Genomic DNA, 10,376 nt, shown 5'->3' with positions numbered 1-10,376 from the left:
CACAGAGAAGGGGGGGGGATAGAGCCCGCGCCACCAACGCAGCAACACACAGAGGGGGGAGAGGAAGGAGGGGGGGGAAAAGCCAGCCCGAAGACCTTTGGGGGGGACAGGCCCGGGCGTGCCCTAAGGACTGGACTTTTCCCGTATCCTCCACATGCCCTACAACCCACCTCCTCTATCTCTATCTCTCGTTTACCGCCCTTTCCTTCCCCTCCCCCCTTTCTGTGTTCTCTCTCTTTCGCCAGTGCCCCGTACGGCAGGGCACCTGTGGTGGTGATGGGGGGGGCCTCGTTTTAGGGAGTGGATGGTAGACGTCCGCCAATTGCTCTCTCTTCTCTACTTCCATCTCCTCGGCCTCAAGACGCCCTCCCCCTCCCCTCTCTCCTCACGGGAATTCTGCGCCCTGCGTTCTTCTCTCTCTCTCTCTCTGTGTGTGTGTGTGCGTTTTCTACTTTGGTGTTGTCGCCGCCGCCGTGGCGTGCCGTGCCGTGGCAGCACCGGTACGACGCATCGAAGGATGTTGCTGCTTCTTTGCCTCTCCTGTGTCTGCCTGTCTGTCACTATATATATATATATATATATATATATACGTCTGTGTGCGTGGGTGGGTGGGTGAAGGGAGGAGGGGGGGGGGCTGGAGAGCGCTGCTGGCGCCGCACCTCCTCCCTCCCTCCGCTGCACACCTTTCACCCCCTCCCTCCCCCCCCCCAATGCCCACCACCGCTCCTCCCCTTCCCACTCATTCGCGGACAGTCTGTCACGCTCGCGTTCTTTTCTCTCTCCCTCTTGGGTCGAATTACCCACTCGTTCGGCTGCGCTCGTGTTGCTTCACTCGAGTGCGTGTCTCTACGGGTGCTCGTGTTCGTAAGTGAATGTGAGTGCGAGTGCTTGCCACTACCGCGGCAATCTCTTCGCTTATTTGCGTCCCTTCTCTCTCTCTCTCTCTCTCTCTCTCTCGCATACACACCCACACCCACACCCACACACCCACACCCACCCACCCACACACGCACACATACACACGCACACATACACTTCTTTATCACGCAGGCAAACGTGTGTACCCTCCCCCTCTCTCCACACACCCACCCACACACACGTGCAACAACACACACCACTACTTCACCTTAGACGTAGATTTGCTTAGACTTACATTGGCCTTGCCTCAGAGAGGGAGAAGGGCAGGCACACCCGGTAGTCAGGCACGCGAGTGCAGTAGAGGTCTGTTTTGTGCCCACCTCTCCTTCAGAGAGGGGGTGGTAGAGAGAAGAGACATTATGGATGTGCGAGAGGAGCTGGTGCAGCTCTACCGCACCTACAACCCGCGGCGTCTCACGGATATCGATGCGATCTTGGAACAGTTCAAAGGGCGCGAGCGTGCCATGGTAGCGGCACTTCGCGAGAAGTATACTCGCGGTGGTGCGTCGGCCGACTCATCGTTCACTGGCGCCTCCGCTGCACCCCTGGCAGAGGTGCCGTCGCGGCAGACGGTCACTCGAGAGGTGGCAGCAGCACCACCACCACCACCACTCACAGCAGCGGCTGCTGTTGGCGAGGCGCCTTTATCGGCACCCGTTCCCCCACCTCCGTCTTCTACAGCCGCTCACCTATCCTTTGCTGACCGATCAACTGGTGAGGCGGCGCTTAGCACCTTCATCCCTTCCCCATGCGCTGGCAGTGCTGCGATCGGGCACGCTACCGCCACCGCTGCCGGTACCGCTCCTGCAGAGCGCCACCAAGAAATGGCACGGCTGATTGATCAGATGTGCTCCGTGGATGTTGAACGGCTGGCTGGTCGTGTGGCGATGCTGTCGGCGTCCGCGCCGTCACCGTCTCTGCGTACGCCACGACTACGGTGGCGTACGCAGAGCCGTGAGGCGTCGGTGCTCCAGGTGGACGGCGAAGGCAATGCTGGCCGATACAGCAGCAGCAGCAGCAGCAATAGGGAGCTAACCGAGCTGCTGCGACACACCGCTGTCTTCTTGAACTTCTTCTCGCAGTGTGCCCGGCGCTTTCTCCTACTTGCAGAGGAGGAGTGGGGGCGTCTGGCAGGTTCAGCGTTGACCGCATCCGATGGCGTAGCATCGTCATGGGTGCCTCCACGGATGGAGGCGCGCCGAACTGCCGTCGAAGTGCCGCAGCGATCGCCGCACCAAGGCCACCTCAGCACCCGTGGCAGTAAGGACAACGCCGAACCGATGCGCAGTGGCGTTGATGGGCCTCCACACGACAACGGTAACCACGAGCGTGATCGCTGGTGTGGCAGCAGCAGTAGTAATAATGGTGACAACGACGAGAACGCAGCGCCTGGCATTGGCACCCGCCCCCTCTCGTCGACGAGGGCTTGTATTCAGCCTAATGCAGCGATCGTGTCCCCACCGGAGCACTACGCCGGGGCACCGCCGACACCGTCTGCTGTTGCCGCTCCTGTCCACAGCTGTGATGTGAACCAAGCCCATGCAACAGTCTCCAGCAGCCGCCGACGTAGTTCGTGTGTACGAGGCATCCGTCAGCCTTCCTTGTTCTCCTCCTCGGCCTCGCCTCCGCGAGCGTCGACCGGTTCCCCTCCTCTGCCGGCGACGGAGCGAGGCGGGGACCGCGTGGCCGGAAGCAGCTCCCCGACGTACCGCACGACGACCGTATCGCCGCTCACCTCGTCTACCAGTAGGCGCAGTGGACACTCGCCTCGCACGCCATCCCCTCCGTCTCCGCCGCGCCACGGCGAAGGCGAAGCGACATCAGGGGCTTCGGCTGCGGCTGTCACTGTGAGGACACATGCTGACCAGCACAGCCCTTCCTTGCCTCTCGATGGTTCCCCCGCTGCCACACCACCGCGGCCCTTGGACTCTCCACCCACGCACGGCGGTGCGCTGATCTTGCGACCTCCACCAGCGCTGACGCCGCTCGCGCGCAGGCGAGTGCACACGTGGACGCCGTCCTCTCAGCTCAACCGTTATGCAGCGGCGTGCGCGGCTCTGCAGAGCGGTGACTGCGTCGTGCTGCAGCCTGGCGTGTACTACGAGGAACTGGTGCTGGACAACTGCGGACACGTGGAGCTAGCGAGCGCGTACCCGGGTGCCGCGGTAGTGCTGCGGCCTTCCTCGAAGCTGGCGCCGGCGCTCCGCATCCGCGGCGCACGCAGCCAGGTGGAGCTGAAAGGTGTCGTGCTCGTGCAGGGGGAGGGAGTCGAGGCGAAAGACACACAGATGGTCGCTGCGGCTTCCGCTACTCTGTCCTCCACTTTCTCTACCGCACCCGCGCTCCCACTGCTCTCGGTGAGCGATGGCGCGGTACTGCAGGCGACGGCTTGCCATTTCTACGGTGGCGCTGGCGGCGGCGTCGTCATCGCCGGACCGCACACGCACGCCACACTGGACCTGTGTCTCATCTCGCTTTGCAGTTTTGCTGGCATCTATGTGCACAATGGCGCCAGCGTTGAGGTGCGGCAGTCGAAGGTGAAGAAGAGCGAGGCGGGCCTGCGAGCGCTGGAGGCGTCCTTCTATGTGAGCGAGTCAACCCTGGAGGAGAACAAGACGGACGGCATCGTCGTCTACAAGGGCAGCATGGGCGTTCTGGAGGGGTCGAGCCTCTTGAACAATGGCGGCAATGGGCTCTTCCTCGAGGGCGGCTCCGGGGAGGAGGTGCGGGTGATTGGCTCGACGATTGAGCTGAACGCCTTCTACGGGGTGCAGCGCTCCCGCAGCTCGACGCTGCATATCCAATCTTCCTATATACGCGACAACGGCTTGCTGCCCATCAGCGAGGAGGGAGGCTGAAAGTGGAGTAGGAGAGAACATGCGGAAGGGGTGGGAGTGGTCGGGCGTGGGACCGTATTGTGCGACCACGCGCTGGCGAGCGGTGGTCACCGTTGTCGGTGAGACAGCGGGAGGGGACTGTAGAACAGGCGGCGGCACTTCACTGCCGTGGTGTTTCGATTTTTTCTTTTGTGCCTCTCACTGCGCTGTGGGCATGTAGCACTGCCTCTACCTCCGCCTTCCCCCCGTCACCGTCAACTCGTCCCTCAAGCAACGCCTCCACTCACCGTTTGCTTCCCTCTCCACAGCCAACGAAGCCAGCACGGATAAAGGGCGGAAGTAAGAGGAAAGGGGGGGGGGATTCGGGACACTTCATGCAGAGCCACCCCCCGCAAGATCGTGCAGCAGGGATGCTCGCGCTGGCGAATCATACAGCCTGCTGACACACCCACGCACACCAAAGTCTATCAGCAAGTGCAGACATACCCAAGCATATGTGTATATCTGCGTGCTGTGAGAGTCGTATCCGAGCACTTTATCAAGGCACCACTCGTCGTCCTCCCCCCTTCCCCAATCCTTTCAGTCTACCTCTTCAGGCAGGCAGGCAGGGACGTCTGTGTGTGTGTGTGTGTGTGTGTGTGTGTGCGTTGACGCTGCACCTCTTCTCCGCCCCCACCCCCCTTCCCCAAAGATGCGAAAAACCGAGCACCAAAACAACAACGGCAGGTGAAGAGAAGCGCTACGCACTCCTGGGCTATTGTCTGCTGCCTTGACCATGGCGGCGAGCGCTGCATCGTGCACTGCTGCTGAGCTTGATTAGCACTCATGTGATCGTTTGCGTTGTTGTATGCTCCCTCTGTCTGTCCCCACCCGCATCTCTCGAAGTTACCCACCGCCTTCATCTCCCCTTCTCTTGACTCCTCGTTTTGGCTGCGGCCGAGAAAGAGCGCCTTCATCATTGGTTGTACCTGACGACCGTGCCCCCCTCTCCCCCCTCGCCCCCCACATACACCCACACTACGGATGGCAAAGGGCCCATGGAGCACGACGACCTCCTGGACGATCTTCTCTCTTGGACGCCGCCCACACCGTGCGGCAATGGCAAGTCCGGCCCCTTTACCCCAGCTTCCTCTTCGATATCCCCGCACACGGTGTCTCGTCAGCCGCGCGCTGGCTCGCTGCACGAAACGTGCGTGAACACGGCGGCAACTGCGACGAAGACAAGTATCGTGAGCCCCGACCGCTGCCATCGCAATGCCAGCGATACAGACGAGGAGCAGAACGCCCGGTGTGCAGCGCCAGCACCTACTGGGACGTCGCCACCGCCACCCACGTCAGTGCCAACGCTTTCCCTCCAACCGGACATGGTCCAAAGACTGTACCCGCATCAACGCGCAGGCATTCAGTGGCTCTACGCTCGCCATTGCAAGTCCCGTGCCTGTCTCCTGGCGGATGAGATGGGCCTCGGCAAGACAGTGCAGGTGGCTGTCTTTCTTGGCCAGCTCTACGCGCGGCAGATGATCAAGACGACGATCCTCGTCGTCCCCCCGACGCTGATCTCCATGTGGACGGCCGCTTTCGCAGAGTGGGGCGGCGCGTCACTTATACGGCTCGTCGAAGTCATCCACAATGAGCCCCGCATAAAGCGGCAGACGCGGTGGCGGAAACTGCGCTATGGGCTGCCTTGTGTGCTGCTCACCACCTATGGCGTGCTGCGGCAGGACGCGGCAGCCATGAGCGCCACTCTTGTGGACTACGTTGTGCTGGACGAGGCGCACTTCATAAAGGACCCCAGCACCTCTGTCTTCAAGAGCGCCATGACCCTCGCCGCACGGCACAAGATCGCGCTGACAGGCACGCCACTCATGAACGCCTTCGATGACATGTGGAGCGTCTTTCGCTTCCTCGATGGGTCGGTAATCGATGTGGACCGGGCGAAATTCAACACCATCAGCGCGACCCTGCTGCGCGGTAATCAGCGTGACGCCAGCGCGGCGCAGCGGGCGGCTGCCTCGGACGCGCTGGCAAAGCTGCAGGCCGCCATTCGCCCTTTCACGCTGCGCCGCGAAAAGAAGGACGTCGCTGCGGACGTGCTGTCGAGTAGGAAGGAGGACGTCGTCGTGTGGGTGCGCTTGACGGACGCGCAGCAGCAGCTGTACGCGGCCTTCTTGGATTCCAAGGAGGTGGCGTCCGCCCGTGACGGCGCAGCGGACGTGGACTTCACAGAGGTCACCGCTGGCGAGGATGGTGTGGACACGGAAAAGGCTAAGCTAGGCAGTGGCGGCCCGTCAGGTGCTGCCACTACTGCCAGTGCATCAACGAATCCCTTGCTTCTCCTGACAATGCTGTTGCAGATCTGCAACCATCCCTGGTTGAGCCTCGTCGACGAGGCCTTCGCAGCGGCCCTCGCGCACAACCCGTACGAGGCCCCCGTGGCAGAGATTGGCGATATCTTTGGTGGCGCAAAGCTGTGGGTGGCACTGCAGCTGATTCTCCGCTGCGTCTCGGAGCGGCGCAAGACGCTCGTCTTCTCGCGCTCAAAACGACTTCTGCACCTCCTCAGTTTCCTCCTGCGTGAGTGGCGACTGACACACACACAGGTGGACGGCGGCACGCCGAGCGAGCGCCGCTGCGCCGAGGTCGACCGTTTCAACAGCAACGCGGGCGTGTGGGTGTGTCTACTCACGACGCAGGTTGGCGGTGTCGGGCTCACCTTTAGCGCCGCCTCGGCGGTGGTGCTGCTCGACCCCAGCTGGAACCCGTCTGCGGATGCCCAGGCTGTGGACCGCGTCCACCGCATTGGCCAGCAGCGCAACGTCGTCGTCTTCCGCCTGGTGACGTGCGGAACGGTCGAGGAGAAGGTGTACCGCAATCAAATTTTCAAGCGCATGGCAGCGCTGCAGTCCACGAAGGGCAGCAGCGGCGGAGAGGGCAGTCGGCCTCCGGAGCCAGGTGCTGATGGAGAGCTCTACCGCTACTTCACGCGCCTGCAGCTGCGCAGCATGTTTGTCATGGATGATGTTGAGCAGAGCAGCACAGCAGAGCAGCTGGAGCTGCTGCACCCGGGGCGCGTCCGCTCGCAAATGCGCGAGGAACTCTGCAGGATCGACGGTGTGCGCGACGTGAGCGACAATGCATGCGTACTGACAGAGGCGGTCGACGCGGGCGCAGCGGGCCGCGATGAAGCAAACCTGACGCTCACGCCTTCGGCCACGTCGGGGCGCACGGGGCATGCAGACTCTGTCTCACCAACGTTATCGCAAGCATCGCTGTCCCAGCAGACGCTGGGGCAAGTACGCAGCCGCTCAGACGACGCGCAAGGCGGCGATGGTGCTTCTCGGCGCTGCCGCGTCGAAGAGGACACGCTCACCAGCGTGCATGTTGAAAGGGAGGGCTACGGCGCTTCCACGAATCCTAGGGGGGCCTTCGGAGCGGCTTCACAGACGACCGCGCCGGCGATATCCGCGCAGCCCGAGTTGCAGAGCTCTCAGCACGCCAGTAGCTCGCCGTTTCCTTTAGCTCTACCCGACCGCAGTGCAACGATGCTGGCACCCCTTTGACAGCGTGGGAGCTGCACGAACTTCTCTCTCTCTCGTGCGCGGCCCCACGCCTATCAGAGGTGACTGCAGGCGATGAGACAGAGGTGGCACCATGGCCACGACTCTCGTTGGGTGACTCTCGCTTGGGCACGCTGGCGACGCCACATCGCCCTTCGTAGTGCTGCCCCCACGACACACGTAACTAGCACCGGCGTAGACAGTGGAAGGGCGAATGTGTTATCCTCTTGGGTCAGTGCCGACGGCGAGGACACCGTTTCGTCAGTCATCGCCCGTAGCGGGCGGAGCGATGGCTGCGGCTCCGCCGAGCTCGTCTCCTGCCGCTCCCTCTCTCACTCGTCTCTCTGCTCTGTGCGTGTGTGTGTACGCTCAACGATTGCCTCGGCTGTGTGAGTGGTGGCGTGTTGCGTGGCCGGCTGGTGGCACACTCAGCCGCCATTTTCCCTCTCTTTCTTTTCTCTCATTTATTTCCTCCGCTTGGTTTCTTTAACTCGTTAGATACGCGACTCCCCTCGCACTTGTTCACCCCTCTCCCCCACCTCCACCTCTGCGCATACGCGAGCGTGTGTGTGTGTGTGCCTCTCTCTCCCTCTACACGCATGCACATCTCTGCATGCGCAGGCGGACCTGCACGTGTACGCACCCGCACCGCTTCTAGGCCGCCCCTTCTCTGAGTTTACCTTCCCTCGCACGCGTGCTGTTTAAGCGCTGGTCCTTCTCTCTGACTACCACACAAGCAATCATGCGGGAGGAAAGACCATTGAGGACAGCGCTGATATGCAACGAGCTGCTGTAACTCCATACATGCACGCACGCAAGCAGCTTCACACACCTTCATGTTTGTGTGCTCGTGAGTGTGTTTTCCGTGTCACCTTCGCTCAATCCCTCCTACGTGTGCGTGACCGTGGACAAGAGCGCCTGTTTCTTACGTCCCCCTTCCCCCTGCCCCAACCGGTGTAGCTCACCGCCTTCACCTGTGCTACACACGGGGTGAAGTAGACACAGCTTCCTTCTCTGCACTCCCTTTTCTTCCAGGCTGTTGCGGGATGTTACTGCTGCCGCTGCTCATCAACACGCGCCACCTTCTCACTACCTTCCCCCCTCCTCCTCTTCTCTGCACCCCCCCCCCCTACACCCACCCACACACCCACACACACACACCCACACTGATATACACTCGAAAGGATGCCTCCTTTTCTTTTCCTGTGCCCGATGTACCGCACGGCACCTCAGATTCTCTTTCAGTTTGTGGGTGGCCTGAGCATCACCCAGTACGCCTACCCCGTGCTCTACGACGCCTTCACCGCCGAGAAGAGCGATCCCCATGCCGCCACTGTCGCCATGCCAAGCAACAGCGGCAGCTTCTCGGGGCTATGGGGGAGCGTGAGGTGGAGCTTCCGAGCCCCCCCAGTGGATAGAGCCCTCTCAGATGACGTCGCGGAGCTCCTGCGCACTCACTGCTGGTTCGCGTCAGCAGTCCTATTGCTCACGGTAGTATCTGGGGGCGCGCCGTCGCTGCTGGGGAGCGGGCTCAGCGTGTACTGCAACGGAGGCCCCGAGGGAAAGGCGCGCTACTCCCGGTTGAAGCAGCAACTCCGCAACTTTTCCGAGAAGGGCAATCAGGTATAGCAAGCTTTCGGTGCCGCGGCATCTCGAGTGGGTGAGGTGTGTTTGGTGGCTCTTGGTTGACAGACTTGTGTGTCGTGCTGATACACAGCTGAAGAAGAGCAACATGAGAGAAGGCTCAAAATTGTCAGCTTAAAAATGTTCGACCGGATACGGTGTGCTTTGTCGTCTTCTGCGCTGTGGTGATTACTTCGCTGTTGTTTGTTCTCCCTCCCTCTACCAACCCTTGTTTTTCACCCTCTCTGGCTGCGTGTGTGTTCTCTCTGGAGGTGCTTGCACCGCCGCCAGTCACCATCTCTCTCTCTCTCTCCCTTCTCTTCTCTGCTGTTTTCCTTTTGCTCGTGTCGTGGATGTGTGGAGTGGGGTGGTGAGCCGCTGTCGCATTTTTTTCCCTGTCTGCTCGTGTGCTTCGATGGCACCTCCGTGTTGCTCTTCGGCTTTTTTTTTTTTGCTTTACTTCGTGCTGTGGTGTGCCGTTTCACGCCTTCTCCACAGTGTGAGGGGGGTGGTGAAGGGTGGCGCACTTTGCCCTCCCCCCTCCTCCCCCTCTCCTCCTCCCCCTTTCACGCACCAAGCGGATAATGAAAGGAGCGAAGCAGCAGAGGTGTGCGTGTGGGGAGGGGAGGGGCTGCGTTTGTCAAGGAATGCACAAAACAGGCTGTTGTACTGAGATCACGCTGGGGGAGGAAGGGAGGAGGGGGGGGTGTAGACCCCCTCCCCCCCAAACTGACAGTATCAACACTGCAGAGCTGCAGGCTGTTGCATGTGCTTTGGAGCCCTCACCACCTTTCTCGGCCTCCGGGAGCAGAGCTCTGTGTACATGTGGATAATACCTCCGCGCCTTTCGCGCTTTGCGAGGGCCGCTCTCGGAGTCATGTAAGTCACACCGAAATCAACCAGCGCATTCTCCAACCCCTCTTACGTGACCTCAGCCAGTTGTAGGGAATCCACACCCGGTGATCCAGCCGACAGACCTCGTCGTGACTCCGCCTACCTGACGCCCCCAAAAAAGCGGGATCGGGTGAGACGCGGGAAAGTCGGAGGAAGGAATAGCGCTCAGCACCCTCATGAGTAGCAACCCAGACATTATGCAGACCGCACCTCAACATCACCTTGAGTCACGCGGCTCGGTGCCAGCGGCGCGGTCACACACACACACACACGCTTTCCTTACCGGGTTGTGCGGCTATACGTGTGTGCCACTCTGGTGACAGACCGTTTCTCTCTCGCACCTCCGCTGCACTTTCGCTCTCTTCCCACCCTCTCTTCTCTCTCACGCCAGCGAAGGAAAGAAGGTGCTCGCGCAGAGCGAAAGTGACCCCCTCCCTCCCCCCCCCCCACGGACTGTCACAAGAGTGGCCCACACGTATAGCCGCACCTTCAGGTAAGGAACGCGTGTGTGTGTGTGTGTGACCGCGCCGTTGGCACAGAGCCGCGT

At 61.3% G+C, this 10,376-nt stretch overlaps 3 protein-coding genes across 3 annotated transcripts; all 3 read left to right on the top strand.

Moving 5' to 3' along the window:
* Nucleotides 1–1,277: 1,277 nt before the first annotated feature.
* Nucleotides 1,278–3,776, top strand: LBRM_01_0290 (conserved hypothetical protein; the record flags this gene model as incomplete). The annotated part of the gene is made up of 1 exon (XM_001561420.2): nucleotides 1,278–3,776. One exon carries the CDS (start codon nucleotides 1,278–1,280, stop codon nucleotides 3,774–3,776), a length of 2,499 nt encoding a protein of 832 aa, XP_001561470.1.
* Nucleotides 3,777–5,119: 1,343 nt separating this feature from the next.
* Nucleotides 5,120–7,315, top strand: LBRM_01_0280 (putative DNA excision/repair protein SNF2; the record flags this gene model as incomplete). Its single annotated transcript, XM_001561419.2, has 1 exon — nucleotides 5,120–7,315. One exon carries the CDS (start codon nucleotides 5,120–5,122, stop codon nucleotides 7,313–7,315), a length of 2,196 nt encoding a protein of 731 aa, XP_001561469.2.
* Nucleotides 7,316–8,497: 1,182 nt separating this feature from the next.
* LBRM_01_0270 (conserved hypothetical protein) lies at nucleotides 8,498–8,941 on the top strand (the record flags this gene model as incomplete). Its single annotated transcript, XM_001561418.1, has 1 exon — nucleotides 8,498–8,941. One exon carries the CDS (start codon nucleotides 8,498–8,500, stop codon nucleotides 8,939–8,941), a length of 444 nt encoding a protein of 147 aa, XP_001561468.1.
* Nucleotides 8,942–10,376: the final 1,435 nt, after the last annotated feature.

This window comes from Leishmania braziliensis, chromosome 1 (genome assembly GCF_000002845.2).
Source record: "Leishmania braziliensis MHOM/BR/75/M2904 complete genome, chromosome 1".
NCBI classification, from domain to species: domain Eukaryota; phylum Euglenozoa; class Kinetoplastea; order Trypanosomatida; family Trypanosomatidae; genus Leishmania; species Leishmania braziliensis.
Note: the sequence above shows the minus strand (reverse complement) of the source record. Positions and strands in the feature narration are given on the sequence as shown.